This window comes from Chiloscyllium punctatum, chromosome 8, assembly GCF_047496795.1.
Source record: "Chiloscyllium punctatum isolate Juve2018m chromosome 8, sChiPun1.3, whole genome shotgun sequence".
In the NCBI taxonomy this organism is placed as follows: domain Eukaryota; kingdom Metazoa; phylum Chordata; class Chondrichthyes; order Orectolobiformes; family Hemiscylliidae; genus Chiloscyllium; species Chiloscyllium punctatum.
The window spans coordinates 95728440-95753099 of record NC_092746.1 but is presented as its reverse complement, the minus strand read 5'-3'; the positions used below and the strand labels follow the sequence as shown (position 1 = coordinate 95753099).

The following is a 24660-nucleotide window of genomic DNA, read 5'->3' as shown; positions in this document are numbered from 1 at the left end:
TCTCTCCTAGCAATGTACCTTGATTGCAACTGTTCCAGTTCCTCTTTAAAAATAGACCATTGTTTTGTCTACTACGCTTTAATGCCAATTTACCTGGGGCAGATCCGTTCTCACCCTCCCAAAATTGGCTCCAATCCAATTAAGCATTTAGACTCTAAATTTCACATTGTTCCATTCCATAGCCTACCTGATCTTATGATACGATGATCACTGTTTCCTAAACATTCCCTGACTGACGCTTGATCTACTCAACCCACTCATTCCCTTAAACCAGATCCAGCAGTGTCCTCCTCACTCATACAAATCACGGAAATATACTTCCAAACTTCTTCTCCACCTCTGCTCTTTATACTGTTATTAATACCCCAGTTTCTAGTTGGGGTTTTAAAGACCCCATTCTCACTATTCTTTGGTTTTTTTGTACTTCTCTATAATTTAACAACAAATTTATTCCTCTATAATGTCCACACTCTAGAATACACCCAGTACTATACCTTTACTGTTTCCTTGCTTGAAGTAGATTTTGTCATTGACCCCTCTTGTAAAGGAATATTGACATCATAATATCACTTGTGTCACTGGATGGGAACACAAGTTATCTGCCCAGAATCTAAATTGATATCTTATTCCATTTATTTTTTATTTTACCAAATCTTAGTTTAATGCTGTCTGTCTCCAGTAATCCTTTGCAGTCCTTGTTTCTCCTTTCTCATGTTACATGCTGTTTCCCATCATCTACCAATTAGCCAACCATCCAGTGAGGACATCAGTCCTATCTTTGGTGTGCTGCAACCTGTTAGGTATCTACAGGTTCCAGCTTCCCAAGAACTGTCCCCACTGGAGTAGGAATCCCTCATTCGTACACCATCTCTCCTACTATACATTTCTCTGCTCCACCCTTCTATGACGAATGCTTGGTACTGGAAATAATCTGGATATTAATGTCTTTGAAGCCACACTGATAGTCTCCATGCCAGCCCATGAAGTTCTTCCTACAAGACTCACCCCTCTTTCTACCCGTGCCCACTAATTTGGATAATGACCTCTCTATGTTCACTTTTCCCCTTCAGAGTGTCCTATAGCCACTCAGTAATATCCTTGCCTCTGGCACTGGGGAGACAACATACCTTTCTGGATTCATATCTGCTGAAAGTGCTATTTCTTTTTCTGAATACTCTGTCACTACAGTACTAGTCATGCCAAGGAACCATCTCTCTTACACTGGAGAATGAGAGGCCCCCTGTGTTCTCGCTAGTTGGTCCTCCTTGACTGTCTTCTGGTCACCTATTGCAGTTCTGCCTGCACTCCTCGGATGCTGCCTGCCCTGCTGTGCTTTTCCAGCACCACACTGATCTAAACTCTGCACTCTCCAAGCGACAGCTCTCTTTTCACGTAACACAGGGCGAGGGAAGGAGGACATTGGGGGTATGGTAATGAATGTACGCGATATTGGTGACTTTAGTATTAAAAAAAATCTGACCCTGAGCGCAGCACGGTAATGATTTATCTTTAGCACAATCTGTGCGGCTCAGAATGTTTGTCGGTGTGTGGCTGAAGGCGAGCACCGGACTCGCAACTTTGCAGTGCCGTGAGCGGCCAGGGCGGGGAGACACTGGGTGGCTCTGTGCTTGCTTCCCTGATTTTGGGTTCTTTCTCCGTGAAGACTGCACTCGGCTCCACTCCCACAAACAGCAGGAACAGGTGGCGGCAGGCAGCGGCGCCGTGTTAAAGCCGAGCGGGGCCGCTCGCCCAACAGCACTACCATGAAACAGAGCATTTCATCGCACGGGGCGGAATAACAACAAAAAAGGAGGAGAAAAAGATACAATCTTGCAACCGGGAGGGAAAGGGGGAGAGGAGCAAGCCTCCCTTCTTTATTTTGGGCTTGAGCCGAGGCGCTCTCGGCTGCAGCTCCGGAGACAAGAGCCTTGTGTAACATAAGCAACGCGCTGTTCCCGAGAGGAGTAATGAAAGTGACCGTCTGCTTCGCGAGGACCAGGGTGGTTGTTCCTTGTGGAAATGGGGCCATCACAGTGCACAGTCTGATCCAACAGGCGGTGACTAGGTACCGCCGAGCCATCGCCAAGGTGAGTGAGTGAGTGAGTGAGGAGCGGAGCGGAGTGGAGCGGCGGACACAATGTAGCGAGCGGTGTTCACAATGTATCCAGAGAGCAGCCGGGAGCAACATGGCGCTTCCTGATATTGATGCTGGATACAATCTTTCAGCTCCCTCGAAGAGGGAGGGTGAATGCAGGAGGAAGAGAGAGAGAGACACACAACGGGGAAATAAAGTGCAAATCGCGACCACAAACTTAAAGCTTTTCTCACGGCCTCCTCCCCCTCCTTTTCCCGACCAAGTTTGAAGCTTTTATTTTTTTTGGGGGTGGGAAAAAAAGAAGAAAGTTGTCCGCAACTTTATCCCGCAGCGAACTTGGTGTGTTTGGGTTTTTCTCGCCCCCCTGTTCCTCTCCCGAAATTTATTTTGTTTACGCCACCCCCGCCCCACGAAAAAACCAACTGGTTTGAGGTGGAATGTGGCGGCTGAGGACTGGGAGAAGAAGGTGACTCAACTCCAGCTCGAGGCTTTCCCAAACACGGAGGCCCCGGACTCCTTTCCTGGGAAGTGTTTGACAAGAATTCGGTTTCACGTTTTCGAGCGATTGATTGATTAAATCCCGTCGATGAGTCGCGACAGTGAGGAAAATTAATCCTCCATTCACTGCAAATATCGAAATGCGAATTACGAATAGGAACCCATGTTTTTTTTCCCGTCCTCTCCCATTTCCAGTCAGTCTTGTCAATGAGATGATCGCGTTAGTGGGCTCAGAATTAATTGGCTCTGTAACATTGTTTTCGGGTCAAACAACAAAAGAAATGGATTTTTGCTTGAGATGGACCCACTGCTCCCCTTAAACTGATGTCTAGTTTACAGTCGTCTCATTATAGTGAATAGGACATCTTGTAACTTTAAAATTAGCTCGAAATGTTTTCAGGCTAGTGTGTTGGGTAATTAAGCCAGTGTTCACTTTCTTGAAAAAGTATTAAAAACCAACACTCCCGTTGGAATGTTCAGCCAATGGACCAAAGTCGGTAAATGGAAGATTTAACTAAATTACATGGACCTTCAGTACTGATCAGTTGTTTAGGTTAAAGTACAATTGGTGTATACTATAATTATTTAAAAGCCCATTAACTTTTTTTTATAATCAACACAAACCAATGGAAGTGTAATTTTCTTAAACCTGTCAGTTATTTTGAAGCAGTCTGAACAGTTGTGACCTTGAAAATCATGCCATATGCATCTTTTAACATTTGACCAAAGGCAAAATTAGATAGTTAAGGGCAGTGTCTTTTCATTTACCACACAATTTTTACCATATATATGTGGTAAAATTTAATTTTTGTATTTTTCTGTCAAATCAATTTGTTATTTTAGCTGAGCTGAATTATATTCCAATGCTAGTTGTTGTTTGGGTTGAGTTGGGTAATTGGCAGAAATTATATTGCCTACTTCATGAATGGACTAACTTTTTGATCAATCAGGTTGTAAGTTTGCTCGCTGAGCTGGTAGATTTGTTCCTGGAGGTTTCATCACCATGCTAGGTAACATCACCTGTGAGCTTCCAATAAAGCGCTGGTGTTCTGCCCCACTTGCTACTTATGTGGCTTGGTCTGTTCTGGTGGATGACATCACTTCTGGTTCTTTTTCTGAGAGTTTGGTAACTGGAGTCCAAATCAATGTGTTTTTGTTTTAGACTGTCCCAGGATGGTGTCCCTCTTCGTCTGATGCAGTTTGACTGGGACAATACATCCATCCTGGAACAGTCTACACAAAGACATGCACAGGAATTCCTAGAGGCCTGGCATTCAAACTGGAACTCCACCAACAAACATATCGATTTGGACCCCATTTACCAACCTCTCAGAGAAAGAACTGGAAATGATAACACCCACTACAACAGACCCAAGACACCTAAATAGCAAGTAGGGCAGAACACCAGTACTTCATTGGAGGCTCACTGATGTTACCTAACATGGCAATGAAACACTGGAGAACAAATTTACCAGCTCCGTGAGCAAACCTACAACCTGAGCTAGAAATCTTCTCCAAATATTTTTGATAAATAGTTGAGATGCATAGGAAATAGAAGTTTAGATGTTAGTGGAAGCCTGATGTAAATGTATTACTTCACAGTGCCACAAAACCACTGCCTAAACATGTTGAGCATTCCTTGATCATAATTGTGATTAATTTTCTGTGTGTTTGTGTGTAGTTGGAATTTAAAAATGTGTTTGCTATGCAAGAAACATGCAAAAATATTCTAATAATTGGCTAAATAGTTTGCTTGAGGTATACTTTGGATTGATTTTGAAAGAGTGTGATGACATATTCTTTGATTCATTAACCTTGCCACCCAAGCTGCAAGTTTTGTAATGAGTGTATAATGTTTTACTACTTTTGAAGAGAAGCTTAATTTTAAATGTTATTCAGTAAACTTACTTGTTTAATGTCTAGTTTTCAATTGGCCTTGCACAAGATAAAACCTCAACAAATTCACTATATAAGAATAAAAAGAATTCTCATCTACAAGAAGTCCTTCATCACCTGAGGAATTGTTGGTTGCTTTTTATGTTTAAAGGAGAATGTTCAATGACAGTTTTAATACTGATACTGTGGAAGATAGGAAATCAAATGTAGGATTTTGTCTGTAAATGCAACAAGAATGAAAGCATAATATTCATGAGTTGTGCGGAATGTTGGGTAGGAAGGATGGATCTCCTATTTATATACAAACAGCACTTGAACAGGTCATTGAGGATGTCACAAAACACTTGATGTCTTGTTGAATTATTTCGGAACTGCAGTAATTCTTAACGTGCAGAGAAATGTGACACTTTGCACACAGCACAACCTCAAACAGTAAAGAGATGAGTGTTCAGTTATTTTGAATGGTTTTAAAGCTGTTGAACAATTGAGGAAACCTTGCTGTTCTAGTTTGAATACGCAGTTTTAATACTTGGTTTTCTGTTCCACATGAGCATAAGCACCTCTGAGGATGTCGTATTCTTTGAGTAATAGACTGAGGTGTTGGTCTAGATTATGTGCAAGTGCCCTGCTGATAAGCATCTGATTCAAGATTTCAGTCCACGGACAGTACCTTCCAATCTGCAATCCTTATCATTTTGAAGGACAAATGCAGCAGGCACACAGTGACTACCACGGGTGAATTCCTTCTCCAAACCACACATGATCCCAACTTGGAACTATACTACTATTCTTTCACTAGTGCTGGCTAAAACAGCTGGAAGTCCTTCCTAACAGCACTGTGGGTGCAGCAGTTCATGAAGGTGTCCACCATCATCATCATTTGACTTCTGTTAGCGATTGCCAATGACACTAATATCCTGTGAATTAATTGTAAAAAGAACTATTGGAAGCTAATGAAATGGCACAGTAGCGATTTGACTGAGATGATATACCAAAGATAAAAGGATGTAGCTGAATTGAAATACCTCAAACAGATAACACTATATAATTTTATGATGCCTTGAAATTGTACATTAGTGAAAAAAAAATTCACTAGTAAGCAGGAAACATAATACCTAAGAGGAGTACAAGTATTAAAACCTGAAGAATTAGAAATGATTTACAGTATAGAAACTTGGACCAATGTTTATGCTTCACAGGAATCTCCTTCCATTCAACTTGATCTAACCCTATCACGAGTTTCTTCTAAATATTTACAATTTTAAATGAACAAATATCTCTCTAAGCATTTTAGAGAATTGTTTAGAGAAGAAATGAAAATCCTTCAAGCGCAGCTCGATATCTTTTCTGCCCAGAGAGCTTGTCAACAGTCTGCCATTGACAAGGAGATCCCAGTGAGAGCAGTGCCAGTTCAGCGTTCTGTAAACTATAGTAGTGGATATTTAACAACAGACTTCTGCAGATTAACGAAACACCGTGTACAAGACAGCATCACTGCACTTCTTCTGTACTACAGTTAGACCTGGACAGTATATCAATGGTACACTGTACTAGAGAAATTCTACCTGCAATACCTCTGCATCTTGTAGATTCGGTGGAAAGGCCATTACACAAACTCTTGTGTCCTCCATTCAGGTAATGCTTCGGCAATATGAACCATGATAGACCGGGCATTGTATGTAGCTTTTTGAAAATGTCTCCTCAGGCTCCTGTTCACTCATCTTTCAAATGATTGGTGTTTTGGAGAGGACAAATAAAATGCTGCAAAGACACTCAAGCTGTTGTTGAAGTACACCTATATTGACATTAATGAGTTGGAAGAACTTATTAATGAATCAAGGTGATGCTGGAAATTTCACTTAACTACCAATCTAGAGGTCCAGGCTGATGTTTCTTGTACTTTGATTTGATTTATTACTGTCACATACTAAAATACAGTGAGAAGTATTGTTTTGAGTGCTAACAGGTCAAATCATATTTTACATAAGTACATCATGGAACAGATAACAGAACAGAATGCAGAATATAGTGTTACGACCACAGGGAAGGTGCAGAGAAAGATCCATTCATAAGTCAGGTAACATGGGGAAGAAGTTATTGAACGTTTGTATGTGTATTCAAACTTTTATATCTTCTTCCCAGTCGAAGTGAGTATAACTGGTGTGGGAAGGGGGTCTTTGATTATGTTGGTTGCTTTCATAAGGCAGTGGGAAGTGTGGCAGGGATCAGTGGAAGGAAGGCTGGTTTTCGTGATGGACTGGGTTGTGTTTACAACTCTAATTTCTTGTCTTGGGAAGCGCAGTTGCTATACTGAGTTGTGATGCATCAATAAAAAGTGGACATGCCAAATTTCCTTAGGCTTCTGAGGAAGTAAAGGCATTGATGTGTTTTCTGGAGTTCAGATTGGGGATGGGCCAGTATAGTTTGGTGATCTTTACTTCTCGGAACTTGAAGCTCTTGATCAGCACTATTGATGCAGTCAAGGGTGTGCCCCCCACTCTGCTCCCTGAAGTTGATGACTAGCTCCTTCCTTTTGTTCACACTGAGGGAGATATTGCTGTCTTGACAAGATGTTTCTAAGCTGTCTTTCTCTTTCCTGTACTCTGTCTTGTTCTTGTCTAAGATCCAACCCACTAAGGTGGTTTCATCAGCAAATCTGTAAATGGGATTTGACCGCACAGTCATGATTGTATAAGGGACCGAGTACACAGCCTTGTGGTGTTGAGGATTATTGTGGTGAAAGATAAAACACTTAAAAAAAAATGCAGGAGTAGGCCATTCAGCCCTTCAAACCTGCACCACCATTCAGTCTGATTATGGCTGATCATGCAATCTTTCCCTCCATACCTTTTTAGCTGCAGGGGCCATGTCTGATTCCCTCTTGAATATATCTAATGACCTGGCCCCAACAGCTTCCTGTGGGAGGGAATTCCACAGGTTCACAGTGAGTGAAGAAAGTCTTCCTCCTCTTCATTCTGGGTGGCTTACCACTTATTCTTTAGACTGTGACCCTGAGTTTGGAACTTCCCCAACTTTGGGAACATTATTCCCACGTCTAATCTGTCCAGTCTCATCAAGATTTTATATGTTTCTATGAGATGCCGCCTCATTCTTCTCAATTCCAATGAATAGAGGACCAGTCGATTTTAGTCTTTTTTTTTTACTGTCAGTCCTGTCATCCCAGGAATCAGTCTGGTGAACCTTCGCTGAAGTCCTTCAGTAGCAGGAGTATCCTTCCTCAGGCCAGGAGACCAAAACGACACACAGTGCTCAAGATATAACTGCAGCAAGATATCCCTTCTCCTTAACTCAAATCCTCTCGCTATGAAGGCCAGCTCGCTGTTAGCTTTCCTCATCGTCTGTGCACCTATGTGCTAACCTTTAGCGAGTGTTCCACGATGACATTCAAGTTTCGTTGTACTTCACCTTTTCCTAAACTGCCACCATTCCGATAATAATCTGCCTTTCTGATTTTGTGGCCAAAGTGGATAACCTCGCATTTATTCATGTTATATTGCATTTGCCAAGTATTTGCCCACTCAGCCAGCCTGTTCAAGAAACCCTGTAGCCCCTTAGCATCCTCACAGCACACACTGCCACCCAGAAATTGGCTGCTTCGTCACATGAAAAACCATGGTAGAAACACGTGACCCTGAATAGACATGGTGCACAAATCAAGAGACATTTGATAATCAGTTAAGTGCCTTCTCTCCCTTTGCCTTCCTCAACAAATCCGATATTTATCATAAAATGACTGGCTCTCTCAGCAACTTTAAGTACACTTCCTCTCTCCATACCTGATGTAATTACTCCATTCTATTCTCCCAGTTTCTCCTCCTCTGTTATATTTGTTTGATTCAATCTTCCATATCAGTGATTCCAATATATCACACCTTATCCTCAAAGGACAATTCTATCCACCTTGATGGTGGAGTCCTCTGCTGTGTCTGTCTCATTCTTGAAGTTTTGCTCTCAGCTCTTCCCTTCTCTCCCAGAACAAGATCTGGTTCCTCTTGAGTTTATCTCCCACCTAGAGTCTGTATTCAACAGACTATCTTCTGCCACCTCTAGTGTGATGTCATTAGTTACATTTCCCTTCCCTTGGAAAGCTGAAGAGAAGATGCAGGCTGTTGGATGTTTCAGCCTAGTTCACTTTTCAGTCACCCCTCAAATGTTTACTTGTCTCTGTTGTTTGTAAAAGCACAAGTGCATGAGACCTTTTAGCTCTCTGCTCACTGTCCGAGGCCAGGAGTAGACTCCATGTTAAACAGTGACTACCATTCTCAGTTTAGTCTATTGTATCCTCTGCTTGCAGGGAAGTCTGTTCTCCTGTGCAGAATGTATTGGTCCAGTTTGCGGTAGTGACTCTGCGTTTCCAGTCACCTAACAATTTAATTCTCCACATTGTTCTTGCACTGAATTCTCTGTTCCTTGTTTTCTGTAGTACTGTAATGAAGTTCATAAGGCAGATGAACAATAACTTTTTTTTTAGTTGGGCACTTTATGGTCTCAACATCAAGTTCAGCAACTTGAGGCTGTACTGTCAACACCCATTTTGCCTTGCAGATATTTTCTTGCATTTGCTTTCAGACATTTTAATCATTCTGCCATTTTAAGGCCATCTTTTGTTTGGTTTTGATTTTTTTTTCAAAATCAACTCTAGATTATCAACTGAGACGAAAGGAAACAAAATTAGCAGAGAGAAGACACTGTTGCTTTACTTGCCAAGTTGTCATTTCCTTTGGTCTTGTCACTAACCCTTTTGTCATTTAATTACTCCTGTCTTCTGATATTTCACAGATCTTATCTTTTGTTCTTCTTCCTACCTTCACCTCCACCCATTTTCTGACTTAAATTTCTGTTAAGTTTTGAATCTTTCCTAGTTCCCTTGGAAGGCTGCTGACCTGAAATGTTAGAGGTTTCTTTCTCCACACGTTGCATGGCTGTTTCTGTTCATAGTTCTGGCATTCTTAGATACTGCCTGACATGTTGTGTATTTGCAACATTTTCTGTTTTTGTTTCTGATTTTTGCTATTTTACTTGTAGACATTTGTTTATTAACTTTAGTAAAAATCAGACCCCTGTTCTGAGCAGTACATTCAGTACATTAAGTACTTCACGTTTATCTGGTTGCTTGGTATTTTTCAGGAGAAATGTTCTATTTTGTTAGCCAATCTGCACTGGTAAATTGTATTTGGGACCTAGATCTGTTGCAAGATGATTCAAATGTCAAATTACAGCTGGCTGTGGTCAGGTCCCACAGTTTTTCTACAGAGTAGATTGACTTAACATAATATATCATTATGCTATTTCTGCACTATCGATCCTTATTCAATGTAATTTGCCAATGTGATTTTTGATTTTTAAATATGCATAAAAATGACATCATCCATGCTGATTCATGACTGCTTTAAATTAATATATTATTTGTTTACATATGCCACAATATCTCTTTATTTCTTGAATTAATTGTGGGATAATCTTTTAGCTAGGCATGTTTTTATATTCTTTTTTCCCCTTTTTGTATGTCTTCTAAAATCATAGCTGTATGAAACCTACTGGATTGTCAAACAGTTATTTGAGCTGTAAGGCTATTAGGTACTGAGATGATGGATTACATTAACTCAGACCCATAACTTGAAGTTTATTCCTGGATCGCACTTTAGATATTCAGAGATATTTTCTTTTCTCTCATTAATTTTCTGATTAGGTCTATTACTTGGGTCAAGTCAATTACTTGGCTACAAAGCATGAAGCTGTTATGTTTTACCTGCATTCTTAATGTTCATCATTGTGTTTGTTGCATATAGTAAAATGTTTAATTTTGCACTGGGGACTGCATACTAACTGCTTCGTTCCAGTCCGGATAGATAGCTGGGAGTTCATCGAGGGAAATAATCTTGGACAACTTCAGAAATGTTTATCAGTGATCTAATTTGCAAAGGCCACAAATTCCTGTTGTAGGAAGTGGAAGTTAGAGGCAAAAAAAACTGCAGATGCTGGAATCCAAAGTCGACGAGCAGGAGGCAAGAAGAATACAGCAATACAGAATCAGGCAGCATCAAGAGATGGCGAAGTCAATGTTTTGGGTTATATCTGAAATGTTGACTTCTCCTGATGCTGCCTGATTTGCTGTGTTTTTCTAGCCTCCTGCTTGTCTACATTGGAAGTGGAAGTGGAAGTGACCAGTATGAAATCTGTTGCCAGATGTACTTTTGTCACTTGTTCTGTGATGTGAAGCACTGATGTGAGCTTAAGCTACAGAACCTATTTCTCTAATGAATCGGTTTAGATGTGTTATTACACACCTCTGGAGCAGGTGCAATTTGATCCCAGTTTTCTCCATTCAGGGGTAGGTACACTATCTCTGCACCGCACGAGGACCCTGAGGTTAAAGTATCGACCAACCACGGTCTAATTGAATGTAGCCTTATGGGGCTTATTCCTGTGTAACTGATTCATGTTGAACCCGATGGTATTTGAATCATCTTTTGAATCCTAGTGATTGGGGAACTGGTGGCAAGATGGTCTCTCTTTGTAAATCTTTAAGGATTAGCCAATTTGACAAAAAAATTATATAGAAATATTGAGGGCATTAATTTGTCTAAATTGCTAATAATGTGGGATGTCTGGGGATATACTTTATGAATATAATTATAGAGCAGGACCTAACTTTTAACTACATTTATGAAATGTAGTTAAAAGCTAGGTCCTGTTCATTCCAGAAACCATCTCTAATTTTCATTATTAGGAGCATTTTTTTTTGATCTCCCAGTGGTGAATATACAGAATACTGCATACAGTAGTGAATATATATCAATTAAGTGTTTAATGGCATGATTCATCTCCATTCCTGTGTTCTGTCAAGATTTTCGCATAATGAACACAAATAATGTTCTGCATTTTCAACCCTGGTCAAGGGCAGTCGTCAGATGATCCAGGGTTCTCACTTTTTGCTGTCTTGTAAAAAATTGCACATTATTTGTTGCTTAGACACAGGCCATTTGGTCAGACATATTCACGCTAATATTTATATTCCTCACAAGGTCCTTCCATCCTTTCCCTTGAATTCAGTCAACATATCTTTATAAATTTCCCTATTATATGTTTTTAGCATTGGTTTGAAGCCGTCTCAGCGTCTGATAGAGTTTTATTAATTAACAGGCTGCTGCTTCAGACTTCTTTCCAAATTTCCTGTCAGTGTCTATCTTAAATTTATGGCATCTTGTTCTGATATTCTTACAGGTGGATACATTTCTCTACTTTTAGTTTACGAACCATTTTCTAATCTTAAAGAACTTTATCAGTTCATCCCTCAGGTCTCTCTTTGCTCAAGAAGAGAACCTAGACCATAGAATATTAGCTGGTAGATCTAACCTCCAGTTCTGTTACTACCCTTAAATCTTTTTTTAGACCTTCACCAAAAGCCAGAACAGTTCACAGCACTCCCAGTGAGGTCAAATCATCATCGAGGTTATGTGGCAGTTTGATATAACTGCCCTCTCTTTCAATATTGCCCTTCTAGAAATGGACTGTCCCCTGTTCCTTGTTGCTTTTCTATAAACCTTACTTTTAATCTATATTGCTATTTTGTCTATACCATCATATCCTTTTGGTCCTATCAGTAGTCATTTCTGCCATTTTCATTATTTGTCTTACTTGTATCTAGGCTCTTCATTCTTCCTATCAAAATATACTACCCTGCATTTATCCATTAGAACAAATGACATACGAATTAGGAGCAGGTTCCTTGGCTGTTTGAACCTGCTCTGCTTCAATAACATCATGGTTTGTCATCTTACTCTACATTCCAATGTCCCTTAACAACCTTTTAGGCCTTTGCCAATTCACTTGGCAGTTAGAAAGGCAAATGTAGTGGTAGCAATCATTCAAGAGGGCTAGAATACAAGCGCATGAATGTACTGCTGAGGCAGTATTAGGCTCAGGTCAGACTGCATTTGGAATATTGAGTGTAGTTTTGGGCCCAATATCTAAGAATGTGCTGGCCTTGGATGGACTCCAGAAGAGTTTTGCAAGAATGATCCTGGGAATGAAGGGCTTGTCATATGAGGACTGTGGGTCTTTGGACTTTAAAGGATGGGAGAGATCTTATTGAAACTTAGTGAATGTTGAGGGGCCTAGATAGAGTGGGGTGGGAGCAGATATTTTCACGAGTAGGAGAGACTGCGACCCAAGGGTGCAGCCTGAGCATGAAGGGATGATGCCTTACAACATTGAGTTTGATTTATTTTTGTCTTATGTATCACAATACAGCAAAAAGTGTTGTTTTGTAGGCTGTGCAGGCAGATTGTACCATACAAAGTTCATCAGGATGGTAGAACAGAGTGCAGTACACCTCATTGAAGAGTGGTGAATTTATAGAAATTTATTGCTACAGAAGTTTGGAGGCTAAGTCACTGAAATTATTAAAGGCAGAGGTAGATAGGGTCTTGACTAATAAGGGGATTAAAGCTTAAAAGGGCAAAGTATGTAGAATGGGGTTGACAAACATATCAGCCATGATTGAATGGTTGAGCAGACTCAATGGGCCGAATGGCCTAATTCTGTTTCTATATCTATGGATTCTGCTTCTACCACTGTCCCTCTGAGAAAACTTCTCCTCTACTCCTGTTTAAAATAGGCAACCTATTATTTTGGCAGTGATCCTAGTGCTGGAGAACTGCAAGATGAAACAACTTCCACATCCACCCTGTCAAAGCATTCTTAGCATCTTGTATGTTCAATCAAGTCTCCTCTTATTCTTCTGAAACTCAAGTCGAATAATTCCTCAAGACAACTTGAGGCATTAGTCCAGCTGGAGAAATCTGAATTCAATAAAATGACTCCTTGTGCCTTCTTTGACTCCTTATGCCTTCAATCAAGGCATGCATCCACTTCCCTTCGAACTTATACTTTCTTTCATATTTTTGCATAATCACCAAATGTAGCAAACATGCCTTTTTCCCTTCACCCTTGTCATTTATATAAATTGTAAACTGTTGAGGTCTCAGTAATGATCCCTGTGCATACCACTCCTGACATATGACCAACAGAGAACAATTCAATTTATACCTATTCTGTTTCCTGTCAGCTGGTTGATCTTCTGTCTGTGCCAGTATGTGCACCAGAATGCCATGAGCTGTGATTTTCTGCAGTAATCTTTACTCCTTTATGTCTTTTGTAAATCTAAACACAGTGCATCCATTGAATATAGAGCAGTTTATTTCCTCAAAGAACGCCAATAAATTACTTAACTTGATTTCCCTTTCCGAAAACTACATTGATTCTCCCCAATTACCTTGAACTTTTTAGTGCCCTGCTGTACAGTAGTTTTTTTTAATAAAGCCTCAAATGCCTTCCATATGACTGTTAAGGTAACTGGTCTGTAGTTTTCTGCTTTCTGTCTTTTAGAATAAAGGCATGTGTTTGCTATTTTCCAATGTCATGGAACTTCTCTGAATCTGGAATTTTGGTGAATTAAAACCAATGAAACAGCTACCTCACAGTTCACATTTTGTAAGACTCTAGATTAAAATTGACTTGGATCCAGGTATTTGTCAGCCCGCGGCTCCAAAGAATTAGTTATTAGTACTTCCCTGTTGATTTTAGTATTCTTGAGATCCATTCCCTGATTTACAACTGTTTCTGGGATGTAATATGTATCCTAGCTCCTGAAGACCAATGCTAAATGCATATTAATTCATCTGCTACCTCCTTATTTTCTGAGTATGAAGTCCTGAGATTCACTTCGTAAATTCATTTCTTATTTAAATATTTGTATTTGAAACTTTCACCTATCTACTTTTATATTATTAGCCAACTTTCTCTTGTATTCTATTTTTGCCCCCTTATTAACTTTCAATTAATTTATTTAAGTCGTTTTAATTTTTGCTGTTTTCATACTGTGCCCAATCTTCTGACCTGCCACTCATCTTTGCGTGATAATAGCCTATGTCTTTTTTTTCTTAAGTTTGATGTGATCTAAAACTTTTTAAGTTAACCACAGATAACTCCATTTTGAGTTTTTTTTTCTTGTTAGAATGTTCCTATTCGAGGATATTCTAAAATGTTCCTCCCTTCAAATTATTGAGTTCCTGCTATTTGGTGCAGCCCTTTGTTAAAAAAAGAATTAAAATAAACAAAAGATTTAAAATGCAGACAACTGCATAAATGAGGTAAAAACAATAACTGCAGATGCTGGAAACCAAATACTGAATTAGTGGTGCTGGAAGAGCACAGCAGTTCAGGCAGCATCCAACCAGCAGCGAAATCGACGTTTCGGGCAAAAGCCCTTCCTGATGAAGGGCCTTTGCCCGAAACGTCGATTTCGCTGCTGGTTGGATGCTGCCTGAACTGCTGTGCTCTTCCAGCACCACTAATCCAGTAACTGCATAAATGATACTAGTAACAAAGGTATGTGACACTTTAAAACAAACTGTAGCCCACATTACTAATTGAGCAGGTGCTGTGAAGAATGTATCTGTTGTGTGTGTTTCTGAATCCTTTCAGTGGGACATTTGAACAGTCGAAACATTAAAGTCCGGTTAGAGTACTAGCAGTGAAATAATCTTCCAAAAGGAGTAAATTCTTTTTCTGACCTATGTTTGTCATAGTTAGTTTAATCAATCTGTTCAGACTCAATACACCTTCAGATCAGGTGGAACTTGAACCCAAACCTTCTGGCCACTAAAAACCCACATATTTTGGTCATGTTGATGAACTCTTGCACCTAAGTTGATCAGTTCTGCAGGTAGTTGATGCTATTTGGAATGCTAATTTTATTTTGGAAGAGCCATCTTTCTCTCTTGCATTATTATTTCAAAATGGTATTACATTATTAAAACAAGCATAGCATAATATGCTGCCTGATTCTCCAGCTCCTTGGATGCTGCCTGACCTGCGCTTTTCCAGCACCACACTCTCGACTCTGATCTCCGGCATCTGCAGTCCTCACTTCCACCTACGTAAAATATAATCCTAACAAATGCATTATTATTACTCACTGCTTCAGAAGTTGAAGTTGGTCATATTCTTAAAAACACTGTCTCAGGCAATGTATGGTTCAATATTTAATTAAAAAATACTGCAAAATTTGCCAGCATTGGATGTTTCCATTATGATGTAGGAACAGTCATGATCCATTTACCGTACCCAGTTGTAAAACTTTCCAAAAAAGTGTTTTTGTCAAGCTGTCAGAGTTGCAGTTACACACTATCTGTAACCAATGGAACTTGAATCCAGGCCTCCCAATCCCAGGATTAGGACATTACCAATGCAAAAACTCCTTACATTCCCGTATCCAGTGGTGTATGTTATTGATGGCTTATAGAAAGAAAACAGTTCTGTTTTCAACATTTTGAAAGTCATTTTTATTTTGCATTCAGGCCATACCATCTAGAGCAGAGATATTTTAAGGAATATTATCAGGGGGAAAAAATAATTCTGTACAAGTTTGGTGGAAATTTGATGAAGTCTGCTTCATATCTTGTTTGCCATTTTTGAGGATTTTCTTTCTTTTGGGAAATCCACTTCCAGTGATATTACAGGATATAAGAGTTGAAAACTAAATGGATTGTGTAGGTGTTGGGGAGGAGGGTGTTAGTCTTGGTATTTTCAGTGTATGAACAGGAGAAATTTTCTTCTCTCAGAATGAAATGGAGTGTGGGGAATTCTGAGACTGGTAGTGGGAGCAGAACTGCAGAACATTAAACTCTAAAATTATGATTACAAATGTAATTGCTTTCCCTTGCTTTCCCTTCCTTCCCTCCCTAATTATCTGAATGGAACATCCAGCTAATTTGAGCAGTCAGGCCCAACAGTTATGCAGCAGTCTAGGATAGAATTAATATGGAGAACAATAATTAGGTTTTACAAATGATTTGGAGGTGCTGGTGTTGAACTGGGGTGTGCAAAGTTAAAAATCACACAACACCAGGTTATTGTCCCAACAGGTTTATTTGACTCTAGCTTTGAGTGCTGCTCCTTCATAAGTAGTGAGGCAGGATTGTCTGATGAATGAGCAGTGCTCTGAAAGCTAGTATTTCCAATAAACCTGTTGGACTATAAGCTGGTATTGTATGATTTTTAACTAAGTTTTACAAAGACTAACACAATAGAGCTGCATATTGTTACTGAGGCAACCTATTTGATTTCAGCTAAGTAGATTAGACAGTAACTGTGGAATGTGATGGGTTCATGCGGGCAACATTAATGTGATCTTGCAGTCCACAAACTACCTTATAGATGTTGACTTTTCTGATTTGCACTTATGCATATTCAATTTGCTTCAAAAGTTAAGTCAGCCACTTGAGCCTGCTTCACCATTTGATATGATCATGGTTGATCTCATTTAGGCCTCAATTCTACTTTCCTGCCTGCTCTCCATAACCCTTTAACCCATTACTAATTAAAAATCTAAGATTACATACTGTGTTAACTTGTTACATTGAAATGTCAGTGAGCGGTAAAAAGAACGAATGCAAAGTGAGGACCTTATTTGCATAGGTCGTAGTTAAGGGATGGAATGCCCAGAAGTGTTGTGAAGACAAGTTCAGTTGTGACACTCTAGGGCATTGGATGGATATTGGAATAGAACTACTATGAGGTTTGTGGGGCGAAGGCAGGAGATTGGCAATAAGTCAAAATGCTCAACTGGTACAAACGTGATGGGCTCAATAATCTCCTTCTGTACTGTGATTCTGATTCATGTACACCCTCGACAATCCTTTGTCAGCATCCCTATTATTGGTAAGGACTGGATATGAGGCCTATTTTTCCAGAGACCAAGGAGAGAAAGTTCTCCCTGTAATTTCCTGTTATTTTAAAGACTAGTATCAACATGATTGTCTGCTCATCTTTTTGGCCATAGAGTATGGGGAGGGTGTGTCTAGCATTGAACAAGGAATGATGTGAATTATTCAGGATTACAGCAACATAAAATTGATTGTGCAAAAAAATTGTATGGTGGGGAAAGTAATTACTTGGTGGTGTGGCAAATTCCTGGATATTGTTTGCTGAAACCATGATTAATAGCTCAAAAATAGTTGCTTTTTTTTTACAAGCCTTTCTTCAACAAGAATTTTGATTTGAACAGCACTTACCACCTTCAGTGTTGGACTTCGTGCAGAATATAAACTATCTATTAGTTTTCTGTGGGATTAGCTTTGGATGTTAATCATTGTTAGCAAATGAGACTGTCATAACATTTTGGATATTTAAACCAAAACTGGTTTATTTGATTTAACATTTTCATGTTTTTTTTCCCAATGTGTTCCTTAAGATTTCATAATTACTGAAGTTCTACTGTCCATATTAGTGTTTCTAATGTGGAAGTACAAGAAACTGCTTTTTATACTAATCAGTAATATGAACAAATTGGACCATTTGCCTTCCAACAGTTAGGCAGAAGAGGATCTTCAGAATTGCTGTTTAATTTGCAATGCTACAGAAATGCCTGATCTGAGTCAGCCACTGGGGTAAATGAGGTGGGCTATGTAGTGTATATGTCAGAAGCTGGCTTGCAGAAAACAGGTTATTGGAATTTAAACTAAAGCAACAGTAGAATAGAAGCAGCTTTAGTCAGACTTTTTGTGCTGGGCAGAAGATCTGCTGGAATTCGACCATGGTATTAATTTTTTTTTTGAAAAGTAAATGCACAAAAATTGCCCTGGTAAAGCCTCCCCTAACTAGGAACCCATTTTATTGATTATTGCCTGAAGCTAGTTACTCAAAACTTGATTTAACATTTTGATCTAAGTTTGTTAGAAGTCACTCTGGGAAGTCAGTTGTTATTTGTGTGTTTGCATCTTTTTTTAGATGGAATCTGAAGACTAGCAGCTATGAGCTGCTTCCTTTTTATTCATTTTATTTGACAAAATACTGGAAAAGAAGCTCACTTTAGTGTTGCACCCCTAGAATGAGGGAACCAAATTAAGTGGAATAAATGACAAAAGAAATGGATACAATACACTCACCTGAAATCATGGCAGATTTGTCACCAATGCCATTAAGGGGTCTTGGCATTTAGAGCAGTATTTGACTGAATAGGCCATCAAGGGACTCCTGCAAAACTGGACACTAAGACCCTGACTATTCCTGGAGACATAGTCAACTTGAATTAGTATGGATTTTTAGAGCCAGCCATGTCAGCCCCAGAGCATCACTGCAGGAGTTCCTCACAGAAGGATCTTGAACTCCAACATCTGTCATTTGCTCCATTTATGTTGCAAGAAAGCAATGGGGTTCATGGACCCCACAGCACCATTTAAGTATAGTCCATGAGCCATACTATTGCTATGCTTTTCACATGCTCTTGCAGGTCAGGCAGCATCTGAGGAGCAGTAATATGGACATTTTGGGCACAAGCCCTTCATCAGGAATGAGGCTTGTGGGTTAGAGCTGAGAGATAAATGGGAGGGGAAGGGGTGGGATTGGGGAGCGGAAGGAGACCGCTGTGGTCTCTCCTACCAATGTCACCTACTGTATCTGTTGCACCCGGACATCCTCTACATCGGGGAGACCGGGCACCTTCTTGCGGATTGTTTCAGAGAACACCTCTAGGACACCCACACTCACCAACCCCACCGCCTCCTGGCTGAACATTTGAACTCCCCCTCCCACTCCACCAAGGACATGCAGGTCCTGGGCCTCCTCCAACGCCAAACCCTAACCACCCGACATCTGCAGGTGGAACGCCTCATCTTTCGCCTTGGGATCCTGCAGCCACACAGGATAAATGCGGATTTCAACAGCTTCCTCATTTCCCCCTCCCCCATCATTATCCCAGTCCCAAGCCTCCAACTTGGCAATCCCTCTGGACCTGTCCATCGCTGCCCCCTCTGACCTATCATCTTCTCTCTCCCCTTCATCTACCTATCGCTTTCTCAGCTACATTTTCCAAACAACCTCACCCCCCTCACATTTATATCTCAGTCCCAACCCACAAGCTTTGTTCCTGATGAAGGGCTTATGCCTGAAACGTTTATTTTCCTGCTCCTTTGATGCTGCCTGACATGCTGTGCTTTTCCAGCACCATACTGTTGACTCTGATCTCCAGCATTTGCAGTTCTCGCTTTCTCTCTGACTGCAAGAGCAGGGTTGCAATTTTGGCTTCTTTGTGCAATTCATCACATGATCACTTTAAAGTCCCTTCATCTTACAAATTTAAAGTTTTGCAAATGGTCTGGATGGGTAATTACAATAATATATAAGATGTCTAACGTCAGTAAACATTTTTGCTGTTAGATTCAGTCTATACCTTTTTCTAATGTGTGAATGGTTGAAAGATTGTACTTGGATAGCTGCTGCCTCTTTCAGAGCACCATTGTATCCTAAGTTCAGTTCCGAGCCACAAACTATTCTGATTTTCATATTTATACAATAATTCATTCATCAACTTTTACCACACTCATTATATGGAAAAATTCTCTGCTTGAGGACTGTAGTAGTAAAATAAAAATATCCAGTATCAGCCTCTCAGTAATGGGCCATACATGACTCCTAGTTCAACCACTAAGAATAATTGTTTCATTATCATTATGATCAGAGTTTCTATAATTGCCATCCAGAAACTTGTACAGAAAGTCAGTCACTTTCCCACCCTACATTTTTCTTTTTCCACTTGCTTCCAGTGACTGCATTTCACATCTTCATTATATTGGAAAATTTATCTTCATCCTAGGGATGAATTCGAAGTGTCTAAATTGTATGAACATTGACAGTGAGTGCTGCTGGACCGTGTAAAATGGAAAGCCTCGCACCTGAACTTGATTTTAACCTTGGCAAAATAAGTCCCTGTAGTAGAGCCAAAGCCAATCAATTCTTAACGTTTCTTCTTTTGATGGTTAAGTTACTTGCTTTTTTAATCAGCTGAATAGTTTTAATTATATTAAACTTCTGGTCATTTCAGGAAAAAACATCTTTTTTTTCCCCCAACTTCAGTATGCAAAAATGCTCTGGTAGAGTGATGAGAATTGAGTATATACTCGAGAGTATACAGTAAGTGAATTACAAGTACAATCCCTTTTTAGGTGATATTTAAATATTTCTTTGCAATGATTTCAACATCTTGATGCCATTAGATGTAGGAGCAGAGGTAGTCAACAACACAGCTTATCGAGTCAGTTCTGCTATTTAGTGAGATCGTGGCTGGTCTGAAACATAAGAGCAGAAGCACTAGGAGCAGGAGTAGGCCATCCGACCCTTCAAGCCTGCTCCGCCACTGAGTAAAATCATAGCTAATCTTTTCGTGGACTCAGCTCCACTTATCTGCACTCTCCCCATATCCCTTAATTCCTTTTATTTTTCAAAGAAAATCTACCTTAACTACAGTAGCATTAACTACTTCCTTGGGCAAGGAATTCCATAGATTAATAACCCTCTGTGTGAAGAAGTTCCTTCTCAATTTGGTCCTAAATCTGCTCTCTCTAATTTTGAGGCTATGCCTTCTTGTCCTAGCTTCACCTGCCAGCGGAAACTTCCTCTCTACTTCTATTTTATTAAATCCCTTCATAATTTTACAAAGTTAAAAATCACACAACACCAGGTTATAGTCCAACAGGTTTAATTGGAAGAACACTAGCTTTCGGAGCGATATAATCACCTGATGAAGGAGCGTCGCTCCGAAATCTAGTGTGCTTCCAATTAAACCTGTTGGACTATAACCTGGTGTTGTGATTTTTAACGTTGTACACCCCAGTCCAACACTGGCATCTCCGAATCATTCATAATTTTGTGTTTCTGTAAGATCCCTCCTCATTCTTGTGAATTCCAATGAATATAATCCCAATCTACTCACTGTCTCCTCATAAGCCAACCCCCTCAACTCCAGAATCAACCTAGTGGACCTCCTCTGCACCCATCCAGTGCCAGTACATCCTTTCTCCAGTAAGGAGACCAAAACTGCACACAGTATTCCAGGTATAGCCTCACCAGCACCACGTACAGCTGCAACATTACCAATCTGCTTTTAAACTCAGCCTCTTTAGCAATGAAGACAAAATTCCATTTGTCTTCCTAATTACTTGTTATACCTGCAACCTTCTATGAATCATGCACAAGGACACCCAGGTCCCTCTGCATAGCAGCATCTATCTTGTCAAGTCCCTTCAGGATTTTGTATGTTTCAATAAGCTCTGGCCTCATCCATCTGAACTCCAATAAGTACAAACCCAATCTATTCCGCCTTTTCTCATAAGACAGTTGCACATTTCCTCCACAAATGGGATCAACCTCATGAACTTTCTCTGGACTGCTTTCAGTGCCACTTAGTCATCTCCTAGATAAAGGGACCAAAACTGACCACAGTATTCCAGATGTGGTCTCAATACAGTTTTCTATAGTTTTAGTAAGACTATTGTTGTACTCTATTTCCTTTTTTAATTCCTACTGGGCTTGACACTGGCTTTTTGTGATTTATGGAGCCCAAGTCCCTCTGTGTTGTAGATTTATATAGTTTTTCTCCATTTAAATAATATTCAACTGGCCTTTTCTTTCTGAAAAGTATGTTATCTCTTATTTTCCTATATTGTATTTCATTTGCCAAGATTTTGCCCACTTGCTTAACATATGTCCCTCTGGAGACACTGGTGCCATCCTCACTACTTGCATTCCCACCTATTTTGGGTGAGGTGAAAATTTGACTGTAGTGCATGCATGTTCTTCATCCAAATGTGTATGCATAAAAAACACAAAAATTAATATTTATGATCCCAGCACTGCTCCACTAATCACAGGTTGCTATCCCAACTCTATCTTGTATTAGTTAGCCAATCTTTCTCTAGTACCATATGCTGTTATTAAGTTGATAAACTTGTAGTACATTGTCAAATGCCTTTTGGAAATCCCAGTGCGTTACACTTACTGCTTCCCATTTATTGAATCCGGCTTATTATCTCCTCCTTCATGACTCGGGTAGAAAAATGGCAAATGGAATTTAGTCTGGACAAATGTGGAGTGATGAAAAAATGAAAGAAGGAAATTTGCAATCAGTGGCAGAGCCCTGAGAAGCATTAATATACAGAAGGATATGGGCATCCACAGTTCCTGAAAGTAACAACACAAGTGAATAAGATGGTCAAGATGGAAAGTAGCATGCTTGTCTTTACTGATTGAGGCCGAGGGTATAAAAACTGTCAAGTTACATGGCAGCTGTATAGAAATTTAGTTAGACCACATTTAGAATAATATGTATACTTCTGGTGTATACACTTCCAGAGGATGTGGGGCTTTGTAAAGGGTGCAGCAATCGTTTACCAGGATGTTGTGTGGTTTGGAGGGTGTTACCTATGAGGAGAGATTGGACAAACTTGGTTTGTTTTCACTAGAATGTTAGATGCTGAGGGTTCAACCTGTAGAAGTTTACAAAATTATAAGACTTGATAGATGGAGTCGTTTTCCCAGGGTAGAAATGTCAATTACTGTGGGCCATAGGTTTAAGATAAAAGGTGGTAAGTGTCTGAAATGCGCTGCCAAAGGAAGTAGAAACAATATTCTAGCAAGGTTGAGGAGGCATCTTGCCAGATACACAAATAGGCTGGGAATAGAGGGATATGGGCTGCGTGGTGGCTCAAGGTTGTTAGTTTAGGTAGGTATCATGTGTTGGCACAGGCTTGCTTGGCAAAGGACCTATTCATTTTATGTCCTTTGAAGCCATGCTGACTCTTATGTATTTCTAAATGCTGTGCTATTTGATTCTTTATGATAGACTCTTAAAATTTTTGCAACAATCTTGTATCGTTATCTATTTTGGTAAGAATTGAGCCTCCTATGTTGATAAACGCATAGAAAATAATATTAGGAGGAAGCCCTTTGTCCCTTTTTGAGCCTGCTCGACCATTCAGTAGGATCATGGCTGATCATCAACTCAATATCCTGTTCCTGTTTTTCTCCATATATTTTGATCTCTTTTGCACCAATTGGTTTGTCCGGCTCCTCCTTGAAATCATGGAATGTTTTGCCTTGATTTGCTTTCCGCAGGCTTACTATAGTCAAGGTAAAGGAATTTCACTTCAACTCAGTCTTAAATGGCTTATATCATAACCTTCTTCTGGACTTGCCCCTCATTTAGTGCATGCTCACTGTCACAGCTGTCATTTGCTGCACTACTGTTGTGTAGAATTAATATGCAGACCATCATTCTCTAGTATTCGAATACTTAACATTCTTCTCTTGTTTGAAAACATGTTGAATATTGTCTTTTATCAAAACTGGTCAGTGCTATGTGGAATGGAGTGGGACTTGAAGAACTTAATCTGCATAGAAGTCACTACGACTGCACCACATTAAAAGCATCACATATTGACAGAATCTCACAAACTTGATTGAGTTTTTTGAAGAAGTAACAAAGAGGATTGATTAGGGCAGAATGGTAGATGTGATCTATATGGACTTCAATAAGGCGTTCGACAAGGTTCTCCTTGGGAGACTGATAATCAAGGTTGGATCTGACTGAATACAAGGAGAACTAGTCATTTGGATACAGAACTGGCTCAAAGGTAGAAGACAGGGTGGTGATGGAGGGTTGTTTTTCAGACTGGAGGAATGTGACCAGTGGAGTGCCACAAGGTGCTGAGTCCTCTACTTTTTGTCATTTACATAAATGATTTGGATGCGAGCATAAGAGGTACAGTTAGTAAGTTTGCAGATGACACCAAAATTGGAGGTGTAGTGGACAGTGAAGAGGATTACCTCAGATTACAACAGGGTCTTGACCAGATGGGCCAATAGGCGGAGAATTGGAGATGGAATTTAATTCAGATAAATGCGAGGTGCTGCATTTTGGGAAAGCAAATCTTAGCAGGACTTATACATTGAATAGTAAGGTCCTAGGGAGTGTTGCTGAGCAAAGAGACCTTGGAGTGCAGGTTCATAGCTCCTTGAAAGTGGAGTTGCAGGTAGATAGGATAGTGAAGAAGGCATTTGGTATGCTTTCCTTTATTGGTCAGAGTACTGAGTACAGGAGTTGGGAGGTCATGTTGCGGCTATTACAGGACATTGGTTAGGCCACTGTTGGAATATTGCGTGCAATTCTGGTCTCCTTCCTATCAGAAAGATGTTGTGAAACATGAAAGGGTTCAGAAAAGATTTACAAGGATGTTGCCAGGGTTGGAGGATTTGAGCTATAGGGAGAGTCTGAACAGTCTGGGGCTGTTTTCCCTGGACCGTCGGAGGCT

At 40.0% G+C, this 24660-nt stretch overlaps 1 protein-coding gene across 6 annotated transcripts in view; it reads left to right on the top strand.

Annotated features, from left to right (window-relative positions):
- The first annotated feature begins 1644 nt into the window (after window positions 1-1644).
- The window catches only part of pard3aa (par-3 family cell polarity regulator alpha, a), an 871753-nt gene continuing 848737 nt past the window's right edge, over window positions 1645-24660 (top strand). For 5 of the 6 annotated variants that reach the window (XM_072576113.1, XM_072576118.1, XM_072576117.1 and 2 more), the window contains exon 1: window positions 1645-2087. In XM_072576113.1, coding sequence (XP_072432214.1) covers window positions 1968-2087 — 120 coding nt within the window. In that variant the 5' untranslated portion in view covers window positions 1645-1967. The remainder of the gene's footprint in view (window positions 2088-24660) is intronic. The other variant, XM_072576115.1, reaches the window with a different exon arrangement.